A 25,008-nucleotide genomic window follows, 5' to 3' on the forward strand; every position below is an offset into this window, starting at 1 on the left:
GGCAAGAGCCGGCAGGTCAGAGCATTTTTTGTTATTAACTGCCCATCACAGGCTAAGCTTATACCCAACTTCCACTCATTTGAAGCCTCATGCTCACTTGTGCCAACGGCTGCAGCATACTGCTTGACAAGCAGGTGTGGCTTGGATAAATAGTTCTAATTGCAATTCCACCCCAACATAGACTCTCTCCAGCTTAAAACACACAATCTGAGGTAGGTTCAAAAAATGGTTCAAATGGCTCTGAGCACTATGGGACTTAACATCTATGGTCATCAGTCCCCTAGAACTTAGAACTACTTAAACCTAACTAACCTAAGGACATCACACAACACCCAGCCATCACGAGGCAGAGAAAATCCCTGACCCCACCGGGAATCGAACCCGGGAACCTGGGCGTGGGAAGCGAGAACGCTACCGCACGACCACGAGATGCGGGCTGAGGTAGGGATGCTGTTGATCATACACCTCGAATTTCTCACACAAAATGTATATTTCTCCCTTTTAGGAGAAACTGGGGCATACACGCATTTTCACATCACTAAAGTATCGTTTCTTGTTGTGAAAATCCTGTAACAGTATGGCATAGGCTTTATCTTCTGTAACTATTCTCTCATTAGGTAAAAAGATGTGTTCTAATCAGCTTAGTATTGTTATATCCTGCATCACAGGAATAGAATATTAAACTCATTTTTGCCTCATGACAGAGTGCTTAGATCTACCTCTTTCGAAGGATGCTTTCTCACTTTTGATCTCTCTTAAAGTAATCTAATGCTTCATCACATATGAAATCACTTAACGTAACAGCGTAGAGAAGTTGTAAATACCAGGTTTATAGTATGTATTACTTTATAAATTCCGTAATGTAGCTGATCTTATTACGATGGTCATCTCTCCATGTGTAGGTGCGAAATTTCGTTAAAAGCCATCTCCGCAATCAAAAAACGCCACCTTGGCACAGGGTAGGTTCGGGATAGGATTGGGATAGAGGGCATATCTGGATCCTCCATACATTACATCAGGGATACTGGTCGAGGGTGCATACACCATGCGTCATGGTCATGATAGGGTCCAAAGGAGGATGGATCCATCATGTTTATAGGTTGGGATGGGGTTCAGAGGTGGATCCAACATGCATTATGGCTAGGACAGTGTTTGAAAGTGGATCCACCATGCTTTATGGCCAGTATATTGTTCGGAGGTTGATCTACCATGCATTAAAGCTGGGATAAGGCTTGAAGGTGAATCCACACACTATATGGCTGAGGCAGTGTCTGAATGTGGATTCACCGATGGTAAGCTCGAGGTATCATCTGGGGGACCCCATTTAAAACCGATACAGGCACACACACAAAGAGAAGAATAGCACAGTTGCGCTAAGTGTTGACAACTGCACTACATTTATAAACAATTTTAGAATACGTGGTGACACGTGATGTCATGATCACATGGGAGCCGAGACATAAAATCGGTAAAATTAGGATAATTATAGGAAAATAAATATAAATTGAGGGAAAATACTCCAAAATGTAGGGAAATTGAGGGCTAATGAGGGAGTACTTAAAAGGCTCCTTTGAGCAGGAAAATTCTTCTACATGGGAACAAGTATGTGACAACAAGAGAAAAAAAAATTACATGGGAGCACTGGGAACCAGAGACACTGTCATTTTTCGTTGACAGCAATAAGACGGCTGGAACAGATTGCTGAACGTGGATAACCACCAAATGTAGAGTAATAAATTAATATATCTCGGATCATAAACCCAGGTGTGACCCCAAATTTATCGGAGAACACCTAATAGATTTTTATATAGTGTCTTTAGCTTAAGAGCATTGTGTTACCAGCTTGGGGGGTGCAGTATACAACTACAGAATGGATCGTATGTTTGACCCTGTGCAAGACTGTTTACGTCTTTTAAACTCTAACAAACTGTTTTTACAATATGCTTCTCTGTACTTTCTATCAATCACAACCATACGGTGTCAGCTAATAAATACCTTACAGAACAGTTGCTGTATGGTTTTTAACAACATACTGCTGTATGTCTATTGAGGTAATAGGGAAACATACAAGTTGATTGCTATCTTTGATGCTTCCCTGGAAAAGAGAACTATCAGCCTCCAAATTGACATGGATCTACGTTAAAGGACGATAGAAAGTAGAGTTATCGGTTGAGAGGGGATGTATCGAGGTATGATTTAATGATAGACTGACGATGCATTCAAGAGAGAGAGAGAGAGAGAGAAATTTGTCACAGGTCATTTATCACACATTTAACCATTTTTTCCTTAGTTTTTTCAGTTTGTATCAGTTGTGTGGTATAATCTTCGGTCGACTCATATACAATCGGATCCCACGCTACACAGCAACTTTCTAGAAGAGGACGGAAAAGTGTAGTGTAAGCAGTGTCTTTAGTAAACCTGTTACATTTTCTAATTGTTCTGCCAATAAATTTTAGTCTTCGTTTGCTTTCCCCACACATCTATCGAATTGATCCAATTTAAGTTATTCGTAACTGTAATCCCTAAGTATTTAGTTGGGTTTACAGCCTTTAGATTCGTGAGTTTATCGAGTAAACGATATTCAGCGAATTCTTTTAAGCGGTCATAAGAATGACTTTACACTTTTCATGATTTAGAGTCAACTGCTACTTTTTGCACCACACAGATATCTTGTCTAAATCATTTTGCAATTCGTTTTGATCGTCTGATGATATTATTTGACGGTAAATGACAGCATTATCTGCAAGCAGTCTAAGAGGACTGCTCATATTGTCCCGTAAATCGGTAATGTAAATCAGAAACAACAGAGGGCCTGTAAAACTTTCTTGGGGAACGCCTGATATTACTTCTTTTTTACTGGATGACTTTCTGTCAGTTTTTACGAACTGTGGTCTCTCTGAGGAAATCATGAATCTACTCGCACAACTGAGACGATACTCCATAGACGCTTGTGAGAAACGGTGTCAAAAGCCTATTGGAAATCTAAAAATACGGAATCAGTTTGACATCTCCTGGCGATAGCACTAATTGCTTCGTGAGAATAAAGAGCTAATTGTGTTTCACAAGAACACTGTTGCAGAAACAATGAAAAACCCATGTCCATTTTAAACGAGCACTGAATCCCCAAGATTGGTGTTCTTTTACAGAGCCTCGAAATTTATCGCGGACTTCAAAGCGAGAAGCTTATGCTAGTGTCCGCAACGAAACTTTGTCGCAAAACCTGGCAGAAACTTGGAAGAGATTCTGGTCGTATGTAAAGTATGCCAGCGGCAAGACACAGCCAATGCTTTCTCTGCGCGGAAGCAGTGAAAATACGAGGGCTGCCCAGAAAGCAGTGTACAGCATTTCTTCTCTCAGCCTAAAACAATGCTACGAATGCGAAACTTGAGGTAAGTATTATTTGAAGTCTTCCGAGTGAGCGCGCCAAGTTTCCGCCACTTCCGACACAACGTAGCTGCAGGACAGTTTCAAAACGGTGTCTGTAGTTGGTCTACGTTACAAGGAACGTGCCGTCATTGAATTTCTCACTGCAGAGAATGAAACTGTGGGAAATATTCACAAACGTACGTGCAAAGTCTATGGAGCATCTCCTGTCGACAGAAGTACATTTAGCCCCTCAGCACGGAGGGTGAGGTCATCAGAAGGCAGTTCGGCGGAGCTCCACAATTTGCAGCAGTCGGGGAGACCATCCACGGCTGTCACACCTGGCATACTTCAGAGAGCTGATGATGTCATTCGCGAGGACAGACGCATTACGAATCGGTAGTTGGCGCCGGCCGCTGTGACAGAGCGTTTCTAGGCGCTTCGGTCCGGAACCGCGCTGCTGCTGCGGTCGCAGGTCCGAATTCTGCCTCCGGCATGGGTGTGTGTGATGTCCTTAGGTTAGTTAAGTTTAAGTAGTTCTAAGTCTAGTGGACTGATGACTGCAGATGTTAAGTGCCATAGTGCTTAGAGCCATTTGAACCATTTTTCGGTAGTTGGCGCTGCATCTGTCAATCAGCAAAGGAAGTGTGGATCAAATATCCGCACTCTTGGATATTCAGAAGTGTGTGCAAGACGGGTCCCGCGGTGTCTAACGGTGGATCACAAATCCAGCACAGAAAAACTTTTTTTTTTAATATGTTGCAATGTTTTGAAGCTGAGGGGGAGGCCTTCTTGTCTCGAATTGCGACAGGTGATGAATCTTGGCTTCAACATTTTGAGCCCGAAACAAAACGACAGTCGATGGAACGGCGTCATTCCCACTCCTCACAGAAGAAAAAATTCAGAGCAACTGCTTCCGCCGGGAAGGTCATGATCACCGGGTTCTGGCACTGTGAAGGTGTGATTCTCATTTATGTGATGCCATGAGGTGGTACCATTAATTCAAAAGCATACGTCAATACATTAACAAAACTCCAGATGCACGTCCGGCGACTTCGGCGCCACAGCAACCCAGGAGATGTTTTGCTGCAATACGACAACGTTCGGCGCTACACAAGTCTGAGGACTGCTGAACGTATCGCAAAACAGCGTTGGTCAATGTTACCCAATCCACCCTACAGCCCTGACCTAGCCCCCTCGGACTTGTTTTGGGCCATTAATGGATGCCATTCGTGAAAGACAATTTGGGGACGATGAGGAGATGATTCACCCAGTGAAGCACTGGTTTCGCCACCAAGACAAGGATTGGTACCGACAGGGCATACACGCCCCTGTTTCGTGCTGGAGGAAGACCATAGAAGCGGATGGAGGTTACATGGAAAAATATGGTGTGTAAATAAAACACCATTCTTTCGTGTGTGTAATTCTCATTATGATCAATAAAGAATTGTAGAAGAAGAAAAAATGCGGTCCATTACTTTCTGGGCAACCCTCGTACTATCTATGATAATGCTGCTAAAGCAGAGTTACTAAACACAGCCGCTCGAAATTTCTTTGCCAAAGAAGAGGAAGTAAATATTCCAGAATTCGAATCAAGAACAGTTGCCAGCATGAGTAACTTAGAAGTAGGTACCCTCTCAGTACTGAAGCAACTTAAATCACTTAATAAAAACAAGTCTTCCCGTCCAGACTGTATACCAACCAGGTTCCTTTCAGAGTATGCTGATCTAACGACTCCATACTTAACCACATTATACAACCGCTCCCTCGATCAAAGGTCCATACCTGAAGACTGGAAAGTTGCAGAAGTCACACCAGTATTCAAGAAAAGAAATAGGTGCAATTCATTAGATTACAGACCAATATCATTGACGTCCTGCTGCATATAGTTAACGTCGATATGCAGCAGGATTTTGCAACATATATTGTATTCGAACATTATGAATTACCTTTACGAGAACTATCTATTGACACATAGTCAACACAGATTTAAAAACTGATTCTCGTGAAGCACAACTAGTTCATTAGTCACGCGAAGTGTGGAATGATATTGACAAGGGGTTTCAAATTGATTCCGTATTTCTTGATTTGCAGAATGCTTTCGACACCGTGCCTCACAAGCGGCTTGTAATCAAATTACGTGCTTATGGAATGTCATCTCAGTTATGCGACTAGATACATGAGAGCTCACAGTTTGTAGCTATTGACGGAAAGTCATCGAGTGAAATAGAACTGATTTCTGGCGTTCCCCAAAGTAGCGTTACAGGCCCTCTGCTGCTCCTTCTCTATATAAACTATTTGGTAGATAGTCTGAGCAGCCGTCTTAGGTTGTTTGCACATAATGCAGTCGTTTATCGTCTAGTAAAGTCATGGGAAGATCAAAACCAATTGCAAAACGATTTAGATAAGAAATCTGTATGGTACGAAAATTGGCAGTTGACTCTACATAATGGTGAGTGTGATGTCATCCACATGAGTGCTGAAAGGATTTCCTTTAAATTTTTGTTGCATGATAAATCAATCAAATTTAAAGGCTATAAATTCAACTAAATGCTTAGGAATTATAATTACGAACGACTTAAATAGAAAAGAACACATAGAAAATATTGTGAGGAAGGCGAACCAAAGATTGCTTTTTATTGGCAGAACACTTAGAAGATGCAACAGATCTACCGAAGAGACTACCAACACTGCGCTTGTCCGTCCTCTTTTGGAGTACTACTGCGCGGTCTAGGATTCTTACCAGATAGGATTAACGAAGTACATCGAGAAAGTTCAAAGAAGAGCAGCACGTTTGGTATTATCGAGAAATAGGGGAGAGAGCGTCACTAACAGGGCACAGGATTTGGAGTGGACACTATAAAAACAAAGGCGTTTTTCGTTGCGGAAGGATCTTCTCACTAAATTTCAATCACCGACTTTCTCCTCCGAAGCACAGACATTTTGTTGACGCCGTCCTACATAGGGAGAAACAATCACCATAATAAAATAAGGCAAATCAGAGCTCGCACGCAAAGATATAGGAATTCGTTTTTTCCGCGCGTCGTTCAAGAGTGGAATAATAGAGAATTAGTGCGAAAGTGGTTCGATGAACCCTCTACCTCGTACTTAAGTGTGATTTGGAGAGTAACCATGTAGATGCAGATGTAGAAATCAAAGCTGCAGGAAGTACTGTTTGCAATTGTCTAAGGAAGAGATAGACAAGTCAGGGAGGCTGGTCGTAATTCAGTGATACCAGGGAGCTATACTTTGCTGATAACAAATCTGCTAAGCCTCGTGCTCTAGACAGTTTTGATGTTTGTGCTTTAAATGAAGTTCTTAGCAACATCAACTGCAAAGCCAGAAGAGGAGCGTCGTCAGGAAATGTCATTGTAAAATTCAGTGTTTCATTTTAATATCTTCGACACAGATGGTAGATATTTTGAAGGTATATTGCTCTATATGCATTTATAAATTCCTTCAATTCTTGAGATAGCATATTTAGTTGAGAATAAATGGAATCGATCATTGAATAAAATAATGATGCACTAAATTAAAAATTTTCCAGGAACTGTCAACAGCATCGATATACTTGAAGAAATGTGTGATACACAATGTGTTGTCTTAAAATACATTTATTTTCTAGCAGTTTCGATCATGGACGATATTCACAGTGGAAAAAATCTGCTGTGACAACTTCACATGAAACACATGCCATTTAATCAGGAAATTATACGCCATTGCTGAGTTGAAAACGGAAGAAAATTTATGTTTAATGGCGTAATACAAGCTTCATAAGCAGAAAACAACGTTGAAAACATGTAGGGGCAGTAAGTTCACAGCAGTATCAATTTTCTTACGTTTTCAAGTCAGCAGTGGCTATACTTTCCTGATCTGAAGCAGAATCGTTGAACATATTCTCAATTAGAATATAATAAACTTTCTTGAGACTGGAAAGTTTATGTGCACGCATCAGCATAGTTTTACAAAGCATCGCTCGTGGGAAAGGCTGCTTGCCCTTTTCCACCTGATATACTGAGAACTATGGATTAAGTTCAACAGGCAGGTTCCATATTTTTAGATTTCCGAAAAACATTTGACACGGTGCCCCATTGCAGGCTGTTAACGAAAATACGAGCTCATAGAATAAGTTCATAGATATGTGAGTGGCTCGAAGATTTCTTAAATAATATAACACAGCATGTTCTCCTAGGTGACGAATGTTCATCAGAGATAAGGGTATCGTCAGGAGGGCCCCAGGGATGTGTCAAAGGACCGCTGTTGTTTCCTACATACATAAACGATTTGGATGTCAGGGTGGGCAGCAATCTGCGGTTGTTTGCTGATGATGCTGTGGTGGACGGTAAGGTGTCGAATTTTGAGTGATTGTAGGAAGATACAACACGACTTAGACAAAATTTAAAGCCAGCCGGTGTGGCCGTGCGGCTCTAGGTGCTTCAGTCTGGAACCACGTGACCGCTACGGTCGCAGGTTCGAATCCTGCCTCGGGCATGGATGTGTGTGATGTCCTTAGGTTAGTTAGTTTTAAGTAGTTCTAAGTTCTAGGGGAGACGTTAAGTCCCATAGTGCTCAGAGCCATTTGAACCATTTTTGAACAAAATTTACGGTTGGTGTGATGAATGTCAGCTAGACCTAAATGTGGAAAAGGCAAGTTAATGCGGGTGAGTAGGAAGATAAAACGTGTAATGTTCGCATACAGTGTTACTAGAGTCATGCTTGACACAATGAAGTCCTTTAAATATCTGTGCACAACGTTGCAAAGCGATACGAGGTGGGAGAGGCATGTGAGAACTGTGGTAGGGAAGGCGAACGGTTGACTTCGGTTTATTGGGAGAATTTTAGGAAAGAGTGGTTAACTTTGATTCAGAAGTAGCGGCTCCGGTCTCGGAAACTGACATACTGCTGGGAGAGCGGTGCACTGACCACAAGCCCCTCCATATCCGCATCCAGTGACGCCTATGGGCTGAGTATGACACGGCGGCCGGTCGGTGGCGTTGGGCCTTCATGACCTGTTCGGGAGGATTTTATTTTAGTAGTATGGTTCACCTGAAAAAGAGACCGCATATAGGACGCTGGGTGCGACCTATTCTTGATTACTGCTCGAGTGTTCGTGTCCCATACCAGGTCGGATTGACGGAAGACATCGAAGCAGTTCAGAGGCGGATTTCTAGATTTGTATGTTCGCACGACATGTAAGTGTTACGGAGATGCTTCGGGAACTCAAACGGAAATCCCTGGAGAGAAGGCGACGTCTTTTCGAAAAATGCTGTTGAGAAAAGTTAGAGAACCGACGTTTGAAGCTAACTGCTAAACTATTCTATTACCGCCAACATACATTGCGCGTAAAGATCACGAAGATAAGATAAAAGAAAGTAGGACTCAAACGGAGGCAAACAGGCAGTCGTTTTTCCTTCGCTTTATTTCGAATGGAACGGGAAAGGAAATGCCAAGTAGTGGTACAGGGTACCCTCCACCACGCACCATACGGTGGCTTGCGCATTGTCTATGTAGATGTAAATAGCATGTATGAAATTTGAAATAGTCACAATAGATATTTTTCCACTGTGGAGATGGTCCATGATCGAAACCGGTAGTGAATAAATGCATTGTAAGATAGCACAGTGTGTCTTGCATTTGTCCAACCACTCTAAATTACTTGCTGTGTCAGCATTTCGCTATCGCGAAACTCGTTGAAGTGCTTCTTTACTATTTTATTTTATTTTTTTACTGTCGATGAATCACCTTTCTCAGGTATTGGAAGCTTCGTCAAGCAGTTAGCAGGACTATTCTTTTATACCAGCTGTTCCTGACAGCGCCGCTCCTGAGAGGTGCGACGGGGCGGTTAAATAATAAAGAAAAAGTGCGGTTGCAGCGTTTTCACACGAATGTGCATATACAAATGTTGGTAAAAAAATGTTATTGCAAATTTTGGCTCTCATGTGTGTCTCAGGGGATGATTTCCACACTTGGTGCATTAGTACACTTCCACACCTGCGCATTTGTTACAGTTTTGAATTAATTATTCACTCATACATAAGTACAGTTTATGCTAGGGAACGAGAATTAGGCACTATTTATTGGCGTTGTCCTTTTCTTTCACACTATGAAATTATCACTGGTGAGACGGTTTTCAAAAAAATGGTTCAAATGGCTCTGAGCACTATGGGACTCAACTACTGAGGTCATTAGTCCCCTAGAACTTAGAACTAGTTAAACCTAACTAACCTAAGGACATCACAAACATCCATGCCCGAGGCAGGATTCGAACCTGCGACCGTAGCGGTCTTGCGGTTCCAGACTGCAGCGCCTTTAACCGCACGGCCACTTCGGCCGGCAGACGGTTTTCAGTTTTACTTAAATAATAATTTGACTCCGAGCCCCCAATAGCAGTAATGTAGGCTGCTATTAACGAAAATTATTCAAATAATTCGAACAGAACCACAAGTCCCACCGTCCTCTTTGTTCTAGCAGTTTTTGTGCGAAATCACAGATCGCCACATGTTCACTTACGACAATGTATACCTCGTAAATCGTACTCACACAAATAATCTTAGCACTTCCAGTTCACCAAATATATGCTTGCTCACTTGCACTATTAAACAATACTCTCTGTCGAAATAAATCGGCGCGAAAAAGAATTCTCAAACGACCACATGGGCCACCCTCAAGTGGGGCTTGCTCGCCACCCACCCTCCAAAACGACTGACCAACGACTGACCTCTGGCCAAGATGGCCGCTCGCTTATATAGGCTCGGACGTCAACCCCCCTGGTAATGCAAGTACCAATCTCACCACTTAAGGTTACAAATTTTGATACGTACATCCCTCGCCACTTAGCGCAAATTTGTTTATTTACATCTGTGCTGCAAAGTTTTAACATAGAACTGCATATAGCACTGTTTTTAGACGTAATCTATAGCGATCTACACATTGCGCTTCTCAAAATCTTCATATATATAATAATTAATTAATCATGGGTGATAAATGTTAATAATAATTTGCAAACAATGAAAACTACTGCAAGTTAAGTGTATAGTACAACTTAATTAGTTTAAAATACGTGTGATGCCACCCAAAATATTATATAGTGCCGTTCTTTATGTCATGAATTTTCTATTGAATTTTATAAACAATTTCCCCTCAAACTTTGTTTGTTGCTCTTTACGGGCTTAATTATTTATGAATCTTAACATATGACTACGGCACTCGATCCGCTATGACGAGACGTTTTTAATAAGTGCTCACTCATCCCTGTAAGTTGTTATTTACTATTGTTATTAATCTTTCAGTATTCATGATATTAACCGATTTTGAGGTTACTATAACTTTTGCGTCTCATGACTTGAAATAAAGATCGATCTTTCAGAAGGTGCATATTGCTGAAGAAAATACGGTCTGGAACCGAGCGACCGCTACGGTCGCAGGTTCGAATCCTGCCTCGGGCATGGATATGTGTGATGCCCTTAGGTTAGTTAGGTTTAAGTAGTTCTAAGTTCTATGGGACTGATGACCTTAGAAGTTAAGTCCCATAGTGCTCAGCGCCATTTGAACCATTTTTTTGCTGAAGAAAATCCACTGCTGCATCGCTCTTCACGGTAAGTTATATAGTTTTCTCGTAATGCGCTAAAAAGCAAACAAAGCTCCAAGCTGCTGGCCATGTGGCCGCCCCCCCCCCCCCCCCCCCAGGTGGAGACATCCCACCGACCGTTGCAAATCTCGTGCGGGCGCGCTACGCGCTTCCGCGAATCACGCACCATGTAGAGCGCTCGCTCTCCAGAAAGCAATCCTTGCATACTAGAAATATTCATCTAGTAACGGGGTTTGTACCGTCACAGAGGTCACTACAAAATATGCCTGCCCCTGGTAGCTGAGCGGTCAGCGTGTCGAAATGTCATAGCTAACGGCCCGGGTTCGATACCCGGCTAGGTCGGAGATTTGCTTCGCTCAGGGACTGTGTGTTGTGTTGACCTTATCATCATTTCGTCCCCATCGACACGCAAGTCGCCGAAGTGGTGTCAACTCGAAAGACTTGCACCAGGCGAACTGTCTACCCGACGGGAGGCCCTAGCCACACGGCATTTCCATTTACTACAACATAAATATTCTCACAATACAAGACCTTAGAGCTTTACTATTTTTCTAGTTCTTTGCGCTGAATTACTACAAGAGTAACACAACTGAATGATTCAACTTTCTTTTTAAGACCTATTGATACATATTGTGGTTTACATTTCTTATCCGTGACAATTGTGTTCGTCAGTTCCTCAAAATCGTAACGAATTCTTAACTGCATATATGATGTCTTACTTCCCAGTACAACGCGGTGGATTTGGTTGCTTTTGCGTTATCTTGGAAGTACTCAAGGAACAGTTTTTAAATCTTGCCACCGTAGCTTACTGCGGCCCAAAAACTGTAGATATTTTCAGTCCTTTCGAAAATAGATAAGATTTTGTATTGTTCTCTACAATATCTATCAGGACTAAATTTAAATTGTGGTTTGCATAATGTACAAATGTATTGATTTCGTTGTGTACACAGTTGTTTACGCCAGATAGATGCTCCTCCATAACCTTGAAAGCGACATTTATTCTGATCTACTCCCTTTCAGTTTACAGATTTAATAAATTGATGTTCGAGTCTTAATGCGGATTGCTTTTCGACATGGGTAAACGAAGTAAGTGATTCGCACATCTTTTTCTCTGAAGAATTCCGAGAATCATATTTGCCTATTTGAACATAGTGAAAGACTTCAGTTAACCCAACTTGTGGGCTGTGCTCTCATATCCATGGATACAGGAAGTTACGATCAAATGGTGGCTTAATCAGAGGAACAATAGAAGTCCGGGCATCCGTCCTCATTAACGAGCTAATTGATGGTACAGCATTTCCACGCGTGCCGTATTTGTCTAGCGATGAAAGTAGACGTACTTAGCATTTGGACTCCAATCCGTTTGAAAAATACTCAGTCGAGGTGGATGCTACTTTCAACCAGCTGACGTCAAGCGCAGTAATTTCTGACCTTATTTCTGTATTAGTGAAGAGATCCATTGTGCACAGGTTATTTGCGTTTAGTTCACTGAAGCACAATTTATATTTGTTGTACACACGAAATTGCCTACGTATTCCATTACATTTTATTTAAGCATCAACTTAATGATTTTGGATACAGAAACTTAAATAATTTGTTGGTCGCTGTCAGAACATTATATTAAATAATTTGTTGGTCGCTGTCAGAACATTATATTATGTGGCCCGAGTATCACGAAGGTGTTTTGTTTAGTCTGGTAAGAAATCAACAGATTGTTAAGAAAGACCAAATTTCTCAAAACAATATACCTCGTTTGCCAAGGCTTAGTCAAGTAAATTTAATTTTTTTTCATCTCACCGGAGAGGTATTTTTGTCTCAATATCATTCCTTCCCATTAATCCATTTTTTGTAAACGCTAAGCGAGTGCGAAGAAATTACAAGGCGCAACACTCGGGAATATAGTCTACGAGAAATCAGTTCCACTCACATCTGATGCCGTTTCATGATTGTGGTTGATGCAGTGGGGTTGCAAGTTTTTATGCGCGTAAGGGCATTTTATTGTTGCCTTAACTTGGTCGTTCTGCAATGAGGTCCTGTCTCAGGCGATCCCACAGTGAACGTAATAACTTTCATATACAATTTTTTTTTTCCTAATAACCTGCTGAGATTACACCCGGGAATCCCAGGAAGCAGGAATGTGTTGCTGTTCCTGGCGACAAAATATTCTTTTTCCTCTCCGATACTCTCCCAGTATTCTTTATTTGTTACGTTTACTTTTGTCTGTACTCCTGAATATGTTGGATTTACGTCTTAAGTAACATTAAGAGTCATTACAAAACGTCCTGCAGATACCTCCTACAGACTGACAAAGTCTGCGGTGAAAAGTCCTTCCGCACAGGTTTCTGGTCGAATCTCAACAATTATGAGAACCATCTCGCACATATTTTTTCCGTACACAACTCCTTCGGTTTACTATACAGATTAACAGACATTTATTTTTCTCTCTTCCATTGACGTATAGTCAGCTTTTTCGATTATTTCCTGTGTATCTTGCTCAGCTATCCGACTGACCCGAGTTTCAGGTTCCTTTCTTGTGGACGTAAATAATTTTCAAGGAAAACGAATAGGCTCGCTTTTATCTGTCTTCTAGGCCATGTGTCACACTGACCGTTTCAAATTTCAACCTAGCTGTTTGAAGCTTTCTAAAAGTGCTTTACAAAATAATCGCGAACATACTGACAAGGTTTAGCAAAATTTCCTGCTGTTTCATATTTGTAGTTAAACATGACTCACAAGCATTTCAGATGCTATTCGTTTCACTCATGTCGACCGCTAGTGAAATTGTCTATAAAACAGAGTTGCTTCGTTCTTCTGCTTTTATTGGAGCAGCCGGCCGGTGTGGCCGTGCGGTTCTAGGCGCTTCAGTCTGGAACCGCGTGACCGCTACGGTCGCAGGTTCGAATCCTGCCTCGGGTATGGATGTGTGTGATGTCCTTAGGTTAGTTAGGTTTAATTAGTTCTAAGTTCTAGGCGACTGATGACCTCAGAAGTTAAGTCGCATAGTGCTCAGAGCCATTTGAACCATTTTTTTATTTTTATTGGAGCAGCGGAAGAATTGCATTTGCTCAAGGCAGAATCCTTTCAGAAAACATGTTTATCGTTGAACCAATACGAACACAAAAAAATAGGCTTTCAAACAAAAATTACCTCAATAGATAGTTTCCTTAGCACCATTATTTTATCTTCTCTCCATCGTCGTTACCGCTACTGAGGGCTTTGTTTCTGATCGAGTTTCCACACTATGTAACAATTTCTACATTTGTTCACTGAAAAACAAGAAGCAATGTTGCTAGCGTCTTTGAGAGAAACTACGATCGAACGGTCATCCATAGCCGAGGAAGTGGATGACGCTCAGCTGAATGAGGCCTTCATGCAAATGAAACTGTTCATTTCTTACATTGTGGATCTACTGTGACCGGTATACTACAATCCGAAGTAATCCGTAGTTTTTGTTTCAGATTTGATCCTCTTCTTCAGTACTTTTGAAAATACTGGGACAAATTTTCTCCCACTTTTCTAAACAAATTAGTTTTAATGTGGCGGCCATGCGCTGTGCCTGAATATTTCTTTACGTTTCTTTAAAAAATTGCCAGACGCTTTGTATATGTGTATGAAATATACTACTTTCTAAACTTTATGAGCTTTTTTTCTTTCCACAGTGAGATTGAAGTCTTCATGTCAGCGGTTCGCTGGATAATGTTCGACTGGGAAAATCGAGAAAGCGAAGTAGTTGAAGTGATGCGGTGTATACGGTTTGGTCTGATTCCGCCGTGGCAGTTAGTTGATATCCGGCGAAATCCAAAGAATCCAGAATTTATAGAAATAACATCCAATGCCGAAGTCCAGCAAATGGTGGAGAGCGGCTTAGAGTTAGTCTCAGTTTATTTTACTTTTAACGTTGTTGTAAACCTCGTCCACCTTCAATAAGAATTTGTTGCAATCTTAGTTTTTTTCATACGAATGAAACCACCAACAGAATATCCTTTTGGTATTATAATGTTATATAAACTTCTGAATCTAACGCACCTGTTTGTCATACGTTATTATATACTTTTGTTGTGTCTGTTAGAGGTTTCACATACACAAACGATGTTTTAGATACGCAATCGTGAAGTACTGGTACGGCAATAATATTGATGAATTTAATCGCTGGTGTTCAAAGCTCGGCCTGGATGCACCATGTCCTCGGAACTGGATTGGTGATGATAAGGTAGGTAATTTACGAGAAAAAATTATTTCAGCATGTGACGTAATGTAAACAGGTGACGTCAGATGCCTCGGTTTACAGAACTATGCAACGTACCAAGAATTTCTGCAAGACCTTGAACTGTACCGCCGCAACGCTCTGGAAGGACGTTCTACAGAGACAGGGCATCCATCTGCAGCGAGAACTCCACGCCAGGAGGCGGCATCAGCACCTGCCAGTCGGCCAGATGGAGCAAATCAGGCAAAGGATTATGTAAGCTGATATCACAATCAATTCGTTTAATATGATGTACCACGTAGCGTCATACGGCATAACTAACACATCACAATGTGTACAGATTTTTGTATTCGCTCAGTAGTATCCAGGATAAACGATTATTTGCTTCAAAAGAGGAAGCTACACGAGTTGAAAGTGACGTAGATCTGCTTTGAGTCAGGTCAGCCACCATAGAAAACGACGAGAGCGGATAAAATTAGACTACGCTAGTCGCATATGGCCTAGTTTCGAGTGCTTCGCTTAGACAGCAAGGCTTTCGTTGATGTGTTACTAACTTATTAGAAACCGCCACTTGCTGAATACGAGAAGGAGCTGAGCAAAGTGGCGGAGTGAGCCGACCTCTGTGGCTGAGCGTTTCTGGGCGCTTCAGTCCGGAACCGCGCGACTGCTACGGTCCCAAGTTCGAATCATGCCTCGGGCATGGATGTGTGTGATGGCCTTAGGTTAGTTAGGTTTAAGTAGTTCTAAGTTATAGGGCACTGATGACCTCAGATGTTAAGTCCCATAGTGCTCAGAGCCATTTGAACCATTTTAGATCAGTTACTGATAAGATCTCCTCACGTACCTAGAGCCATACTCTCTATACAGCTTCCCATGACTGTTGAAGGCTGCGTAGTGGTGCATTCTCACTGTGAACTAGATGGCTTAGATGGTTCCACAGAGGTTCATTTGGATGAAGATCCTGAGAACTTGGTATTTATGGAAGTACACGGTAGCCTTTATTTTCCTTTCCCAGCAGTCTTTGGAATGGACTCTTGTAGTAATATGGGAAGCACATTATGCTGCCGAAAGATAACATCCTCCTCAAACAAGGATATGGACTAAATCAATAGGTTGCTGACTTTGTTTCCATCCGTGACTGATCTCCGTGACTGACGATTAAATTATGAAAAGAAATAAAGCTACCAACCACTTTTTATAGAATTCTATTAACGTCAATACGCGTTTTAGGTTTTCACGCATCTTCAGTTGGCGTAACTCATTCTTCATCATTATTGTGTTTCTGTTAACTGCGTTTTCAACGCTACATTTGATTTTTGCTTTCAATCTTGTAACTCTTAGTTCTGCCACACAAAAAGTGAAGCACCCAGAAGATGAGACAGAAACGAAATGAGACTTCATGGGTTGAGAGCATATGTAATGTTGCATCAGTGATCACAAAATAGAGTAAAATTCTCAGATAACTTGGTAGTATTAGCCCACTCATCAGTGCGACTTTGCACTCCATCTGACCTGGATGCAAGCGCTTATTCGGTTGATAAGTATGTCATAAACCCATTGTATCCCCTCCTGAGGAAATTTGTCCCACAACTTTTGTAAATTGTCCTTGATGTATTGGATACTGGCACTGGAATGGTCTCGACGTCCGAAATGGAGCCACATATGTTCTGTCGGGGACAGATCTGGGATCTTGCTGGCCTTGGGCATCCCTCAGCATCACGCAGACATTTGATAGAAACTTGTGTCATCTGTAGACGAACACTGACGGTTGAAAAATCGCGCCGTGACATTGCTGCATGAGAGATAACATATGAGGACGCAGGGTAACCGTGACATATTGTTATGCCATCAGAGTCCCTCAGTCACTATCAGCCATGACCTGAAGTCATACCCAAAGACTTCCCACACTATGACACCAGCAGTAACACCGCTATGCCTCTCCAAAACATTGGAAGAATAGGGTGTGTCCCTAGGTCAGGGACATACTCGCCGACGATTGTGGTCCAGGGTAGTGAAAACAGCGATTTATCGCTGAACGCAGTTCGATGCCATTCATCAGCAGTCCATGCATCCCGGTCACAGCAATTTGTATTGTGGTGCTGACGGCAGCCTACGCTTCGACGGAATTCCCTAGTCTGGATGTTGCTGGTCTCCGACCTATGGTGCAGAATGATAGAATATCGCAAGGTGTCCATTACTTGTTCTCAGGTGAAGCTGAAGTTGTCAAAGGATTATGATGTGCTTGGTGCACAGCACGATGATCCGCCCTTGTGGTGGTCAGACATAGTCGACCAGAACCTTGACGACGAGTAATCCTGCCTACACGTTCTTTCCAGTTGAGCACTGGGCCACTGCCACATCCAAATGCCGCGTAAATCTAGATATTGCAAGATTCGACCAGATGGCCAAATGCAGATCCACAATGCAACCACTTTCAAACTCTGTCAATTGCTGATAACTCTGTCCCAAACAAGTACGTGGCATTTCTGTGTCCTTCACAGGGACCACACTATATCTGACGCTGTTCAGGCCTGGTAAAAACACTAAACGTGAACAACACTAAAGCAATCGGGCGACAATCCTACCTGTTACAGAAAATTGCCGTTCTACTCGTTTACATACCCACCAGTGGTATATACGTTTACAAAGTTACATTCACATCTGGCCATGCCTTCCGGGTATTTCACATTTTTTGTCAGGCAGTGTATGTATCACTCATATACCAGTGATGCGTAGCATTCGTTATATGACTGATGTATGAATTATGTCTGAAGAGCAGTACCGGTACCTTTCAAAGACTTGAATCGTAAATGTGTGAGCTCTAATGGTAAAGGTTATGTGATCTCTCAGACTAACGCTTCCACAATCATATTACACAACGACGACATTCCATGGCCTCTAAGCTCTCCTTATCTAGGCGTCAGTGACGTCTTAAAAGTGAAGTGAATGTGAAGTATATCAGTCAGTTTTGGTAACATCTTCTAATAAGAAGAAGTATATGTGATACACCAAGCAATTTAGAGTTTGCACAAACGACTTTGAGCATCATATTATTTATGCCAAATTCAAACACATCTTTCAAAAGTGATAGGAAACTGCCATTCGCAATAACATTGAAAACTGCATGGTATGTACAAATACTGCCAACGTTAAATTTATTTTTCGTTTTTATTAGTGTATTATACTGTAATGGAACTTTCACTTTTGCCTATATCCTTTCTGTCTTTTCAGTGTGGTGTTGAGCAATAACATGCGCACTGTACAATACCTGTGATTTAAAAAACAATTTTGCTTGCTCGGAAGATGATGTAATCCAAATGTAATAATAATCTACATATATAATTATAAATCTATAATAATTTTAGGTAACAGCTTGGATTAATAATCTTTTGTGAAAAGAAAGGGAGTAGGAGCTGACCATGGTTTCTTTGAAGTAATTATCAGGACATTTGATTTGTATGGTTTAGGGAGACTGTAGAAAACTCCAGTCAGGATAGCCAAAATGGGACTTGATCCTTGCTCTTCCTGAATGCAAGCATAATAGATTAACCATTGTGTCAGCTAACTTTGTAGATTTAAGTATGGGTTTTCCACATTAGCGGCATTATAGCTGTCGATCCACAGCTAGCAAGGTTGAATACTATTTGTGGACGATACTGTTGTTTAAGAGAAAACGTCAACAAATCACCAACCACACACTAATATTTTAAGTTTCATAAAAATTAGTTACGTAAAATTAAATTACTCAAAATAAAAAAACTAGGACAATTTCTTAAGATGATAATTATGAAAAACTTACAAATGTATACATATTATAAGGTTTGGTGGTTGCAGGATGACAAAGCATGGAACACGGTGGTGAGGACATATCAGGCACCATAGGTGCCAATGAGAGAGCTGAATCATCTTCTCCATGGCAGCAACGAGGAGGGAGGCAGATTTAGTACATTGAGTGGAATGCACTGCGCATCCAGATCAGCAGATGCTCAAGGGCATCTGCGAGGTTTGGCAGCTAATACAGAAAGAACTGAGCCTTTCTGGATAGCCATTCCAGTTGGTGGCAGTCATTGCTCATGTGGCCCCGACGCTCAGCCCTTCAGCTTGGCGCTTTCTGCAATGTCAGAGGGCTGAAAGGAGTTCTTATGTAAGATTTCCATGTTGTTACAGCATGGCTGCCCTGACTTTTTGTCATTCCGTTTACAACACTGCAGAACACACTTAAAGGAGCATTTTTTCGAAACTTGTAACTGTCTCCTATTGCAATGCAGACGTTTGACAATTTGCTCAAAGTTGCCTACTACCTTACTCTGTGATAGTGCAAAAGCTTGGTGGCGCGCTGCGACGTCACGTTCTGGCTAAGCGACGCTTTAAATAGCGATGTGTCGACACATGTGAGTCAAAGGCCAGAGCTCAGAAGTTCATGTGAGGTGTAAGGTGGGGGCACGCAGTACGCACTTCTGCACTGCAACTGGGTCGTTCTCTGTCATTGATCTCTCGCTTTGCTCACAGCCTTTGCTCACAGGCTGAATGGGAAATGGTCGATGACATGCACGGAAGTGATCACCTCACGATCTGGATTCATCTGCCAGATACAGTGGAGCCTGAAAGGGAACTGCTGTGAAGGGTGCTCAGCAGAGCAGACTGGACACTTAATAGAAAGGTAACTCAGTTTGAACATAGTGTCAATGTCGAGGTATGGGTGGATTATATTGCGAAAATGATTCACCACACTGCTGAAGCATCCATTCCACAGTCCACGAGACAGCTGAAGAGGCAGCCTGCCCCTTGGTGGAGTGACGAATGCCCCTCCTCAATCAGGACTATGCTTGCAGTTCTGCATAGGTTCAAGTGCCAGGTAACTGCAGAAAATCTTGCAACCTTTCGGATGGTGAGGGCAAAATGTCGCCGTATTATTCGAGAGAGCAGGAAGAGGTCGTCGCAACGGTTCCTGCACACCATTAATCGTTCCACGAAGAATTCCGTTGTATGGGAGAATTTCTGGGGGAGGAGGGAGGTGCCCCATGGCTGCTGTAATGGGGAATGTCACTCTCCAAACCAGTCTACAAGACATTGTCCTGACTATGGTGGACTCTTTTGCCACAGTTATTGCAACTGCCAGTCAGGATACAGGTTTGATCACACATAGTGATTGCTGAGAGGATCAGTTTGGATTTCTGGTCCACCACTCATGAAGATTGCAACTGCTGCTTTCCCGTATGGGAGCTGGATTCTGCATTGTCTGCGGCTCGTGACACAAGCCTTGTTGACGACAGAATGCATTACAGTATGCCACGGTACCTCACAAGGCGAAATAAACACATCCTCTCGCAGTTTTTAGTGCCATTTTGGCGTCAGGTCAATTTACCGACTCGTAGCATGAGGCAATTTTAATTCCTCTTTTAAACGTGGGAAAGACCGTACATACCCGAGTAGTTATCGTAGTGTTGCCCTCACTAGCTGCATGGGAAAAACCGTAGAGCGGATGGTCAACCGCTACCGTGTCTGGATCTTAATATCTAGGCAACTCCTTAGTCACTCTCAGTGTGGGTTCAGGAAGTATCGCTCCACGTTTGATAACCTGGCCCACCTGCAGGTGGTTATATAACAGGCTTTCCTGCGCCAGCATCACCTTCTAGATATATTATTTGACATCGAGAAGGCCTATAATAATACTTGGAAGCATATTATCCTCGAGCATCTTCACATATCGGGTTTTCGTGGATGTCTTCCCAGTTTTATTCGGTCCTTTCTCTCGCCACAGTATTTTCTATACTGAGTGGGTGACGTCCTGTCTGACCGCTTTGAGCAGGAGAACGGTGTCCCTCAAAGTAGTGCTTCAATTGTAACTGTCTTTGCCATAGCTATTTATAGCATTACGTCAGTAGTGGAAAGCCCTGTCCATTATTTTTGTTTGTGGATAACTTCTCTGTGTTTTGCTCTTCTTCAAGCCTTGCAACAACATGCGTTAGTTGCGACTAACTCTTCGGCGTTTGGATGAATGGGCGCAGAAGAGTAGTTTTAAGTTCTCAACCGAGAAGTCGGTGTGTGTTCTTTTTAACCGTTCTCGTTCCATTTTAAACTTTCCTGAGCTGGAGATGACGGACACTGCACTTAATGTATGAGTGTAAACTTACATGTTTTCCACATACCTGGAAAAATCGTCCCTTAAGGCTCTAAGTATTTCAAAATGTCTTGGCCTCAGTACATGGGGAGCAGACAGGACTTGTCTGCTCCGGTTCTATAGAGCCTTTTTGCTCTCTGGGCTAGATTATGGGTGCACGGTGTATGGGTCTGCAAGACCCTCTTACTTAAAGATGCTGAACGTGGTGCACCATGACAGGATTCGGTTGGCCAATGGGGCGTTCAGAAAAAGCCCCATACTAAGTCCGTGTGCGAAGGCTGGGGGACCACCATTTCACATCAGGCGATGGCTACTTATGATGCGCCAGGAATATAACACACTGTCTACACCATACACACCTGCAGACCATACTGTTGCTCGGCCGGCAATGGAAAGGCTTTTTCGTAACCGGCAACGAGGGTATATTGGATTCGCACGAAGGATTGCCTTTTAGAGATGGGTTGGCTGACCTTAATGTTTTATATCGCGTTTGGAGCTGATTTTCACCTTGGCTCCTCCATAGCCTCGGACTTACTTTAGAAATGACCAGTTTTAAGAGAGATGGCAGCCAGATTTTACATTTCAATCTTGGTTTTTTAACGTTTTACGTATGCATCACGGTTTCACAGAAGTCTACACTGACGGGAATTCTTTTTGCTGCTCTGTAGTGTTCCACGAACATGTCGCCAGGATTCGCCTTCGTGTCAGAGTTTTCTCAGCGGAGCTCCACGCGATCCTGAAGGGACTGGAGCAGATGCGTCGTATTTAGAGCAGACCGCTCCTCTTCTGCTACGATTCCTTTAGTGCCTTACAATCGCTACAGAATCTGTACCCAGCTGAGAAGTTGCCCCAGCTGATACATGACAAACTAAATGGCAGGATGTGGCACAATGTCCTAGTCCCATACAGGCTGTCGCTTCTGCACTACATAGGAAGTTCATGCAATTGTGGGATGAGGTATAGCTGGTAGTAACAGACAATAATCTGCGGTTGGTGTAGTCAACCATCCGGCCGTGGCGTTCCTTCTGCCTTTTGCTCAGTCGGTATGAAACAACCCTCACGCGTCTTCGCACATGGCTTTTTAGTAAGGCGCGAGGATCCGCCATTTTGTGATACTTGAGGCGTGCAAATCTCTGTACGCCATAATTTTACAGAGTGCATTCTATACCGTGATGCAAGGGCAGAAGCAAATATCGGTGGGGATCTGCCCTCTATTTCAGCTGATGATGAGGGGAGTGTGACCAAAGTTTTAAAGTTTTGTGATTTGTCTGTACTCTAGCCCAAGCTTTTAGGCTGGAGGATTTAGTGTGTTACAGAGAGGCTGGCTCATCCTTTTTAACTCCTTCTGCCACTTTCTTCCTGTTTAGTTGATGTTTTAATATGGGTAAGATACTTCATTTCGTGCTTCCGTGTGGGCATATACATAGTGTTCACATTTTGTTACTTTTCGTTTCTGTGCTGTTTTATATCCCTGTTCAGTGTATTTTCGCGATGCTCGTCTCAAACTGCATTCGCGCGGGTGCTGAAGACCTTGCTGTCGTGAGCCCATAGCAACATACCTATCATCATTAACATCATCATCTTGGTGGCCACGTTTCGAGTGATTGGCTAATGATTCGCTTTTCTCCTAATATATTACAGAGTAACCGAGTGACCTCACGAGTAACGTGGAGTGGCGCTCCAAGGAGCTCCTTTGTGCATCAGAACAGTTGAGTTCAAAGTGCCTCTTTCCCGTAGAGTAGGGATCGCCTGTTGCCGAAGGAGATCGCAGTAACTTGTGCCATTCATGCTGCATATCGTTGGTCCTTGGGGGTCTGAGTTCCTCCTACTTTGTCATACCTATACTGGCGCCTAACGGCAAGTCACGATGCTAACACTACTAACAACTTAAATCCTGCAGCGTACAATCCGAACATCATTCCTATAAAGTTGGGTACTCATACGATTGATGGCTTTCCGTCTATACTGGCTCAGTTATCGAAAGTTTAATTATAACCACCCTATACTTTACCTGTAATGACTACAGCTCATTATTTCTCAGGAAAATGTTCAAGGGAGAGGCCCACCAATTAAGCTTCCCTACTCCTCCCTCACCCCTCCCACCGTTCTTCCCAACAGAGTGTAGGTACTTGTGCTAGAAGTCATGACCAGTGATAAACAAAGCACTAGGTTTTGCAAAAACGACTGTAAGAACGTAAAAGAGATACACCACGCTAGCGTAATCATTTCAGCTACTGAAACTCGTTACCTCTCTCTTCCAATCACTCCTTTCTCAATCATGTGTTCGTCTGTTAGGGCCCCTGTGTTCTTTGGAACGCTTTGGCGAATCAAGTTCAAATTTATGTAACGTACTATTGTCTGTGGCCCCTTGGCGGCATAAAAATTGTAAGGTTCTAGTCAGTGTAATGAAAAGATTCGGTCATTTATGTCACAAATTTTGATACTCGAAAACTCACTCATCAAAACCCGTAAGGTACTTGTCAGTAGTTTACAATCATAAAATTTGTCTAGAAACAAGGTTTCACGGTACGATTAAATGAAAAAATCCTAAAATTGTGAATTTGTAATTATTTCACACAACTTATTTGTCATTTGTTATCTAATTGTCTGTCTGTCCGTCCGTCTGCCAAGCCCTCTATTTCTGTCGATCGGACAGACGTATGAAGTTGAAATTTATGTCACATACTAAAGTTTCTGATCACTTGGCAATGTAATAAATGCGAGCTTCTGAGTCAAAGCAACAAAAAGATACGGCCATTTGTGTCACATATTTTGATACTCGCAATCCTAGTCATCAAAATCTACAGTGATCGAGAGATAACATATCGAGAATCATGAAATTTGCCAAGAAGCATGGTTTCACACTACAACCAAAGGAAATAATCCGAAAATTGTTAATTTGTAATCATATCACACGAAAAATGTTTCTTTTGTCGTTTGATATCCCACTTCAAACTTGAAATTAAAACATTCTCGAAAGTCTTGGAATCCCTGGGACCTATATTTTCCTAGTATCAGTGTCGATAACAGGCAAAATCGTAGAGGTTCTTGATTCGCGGAATGGATGAAGTGTGTATACACATAATTAAGTTCCTATGGAATCCTCAGCTCGAAAGCCCCACTCGCACCTGTATAAATTTTTTCCCCCTTGTTATTGAGAAGCGCGGTGTACCGCTTTAGGAAACTGACACATGGCACTGATATTCAAATTAAATAAATATGAAACAAATCGAAGTGCATAGGTCCCTTTGCGGATTAGTGTGAAGCGCATCGCTTCCCGTCATCTAACGTCATATCACGTGCTCTGACTTTTCCTGCACCATAACATACACTACTGGCCATTAAAATTGCTACATCACGAAGGTGACGTGCTACAGACGCGAAATTTAACCGACAGGAAGAAGATGCTGTGATATGCAAATGATTAGCTTTTCAGAGCATTCACAGAAGGCTGGCGCCAGTTGCGACACCTACAACGTGCTGACATGAGGAAAGTTTCCAACCGATTTTTCATACACAAACAGCAGTTGACCGGCGTTGCCTGGTGAAGCGTTGTTGTGATGCTTCGTGTAAGGAGGAGAAATGCGTACCATCACGTTTCCAACTTTGATAAAGGTCGGATTGTAGCCTATCGCGATTGCGGTTTATCGTATAGCGACATTGCTGCTCGCGTTGGTCGAGATCCAATGACTGTTAGCAGAATATGGAATCGGTGGGTTCAGGAGGGTAATA

General features: G+C 42.4%; 1 protein-coding gene across 1 annotated transcript in view; it reads left to right on the top strand.

The window, feature by feature from the left end:
• LOC126247882 (uncharacterized) overlaps nucleotides 1–25,008 on the top strand; it is a 303,956-nt gene that overhangs the window by 225,525 nt on the left and 53,423 nt on the right. The window contains exons 10-12 of the mRNA XM_049948519.1: nucleotides 14,611–14,820; nucleotides 15,050–15,161; nucleotides 15,240–15,410. Coding sequence (XP_049804476.1) covers nucleotides 14,611–14,820; nucleotides 15,050–15,161; nucleotides 15,240–15,410 — 493 coding nt within the window. The remainder of the gene's footprint in view (nucleotides 1–14,610; nucleotides 14,821–15,049; nucleotides 15,162–15,239; nucleotides 15,411–25,008) is intronic.

This window comes from Schistocerca nitens, chromosome 1 (genome assembly GCF_023898315.1).
Source record: "Schistocerca nitens isolate TAMUIC-IGC-003100 chromosome 1, iqSchNite1.1, whole genome shotgun sequence".
Taxonomy (NCBI): Eukaryota; Metazoa; Arthropoda; class Insecta; order Orthoptera; family Acrididae; genus Schistocerca; species Schistocerca nitens.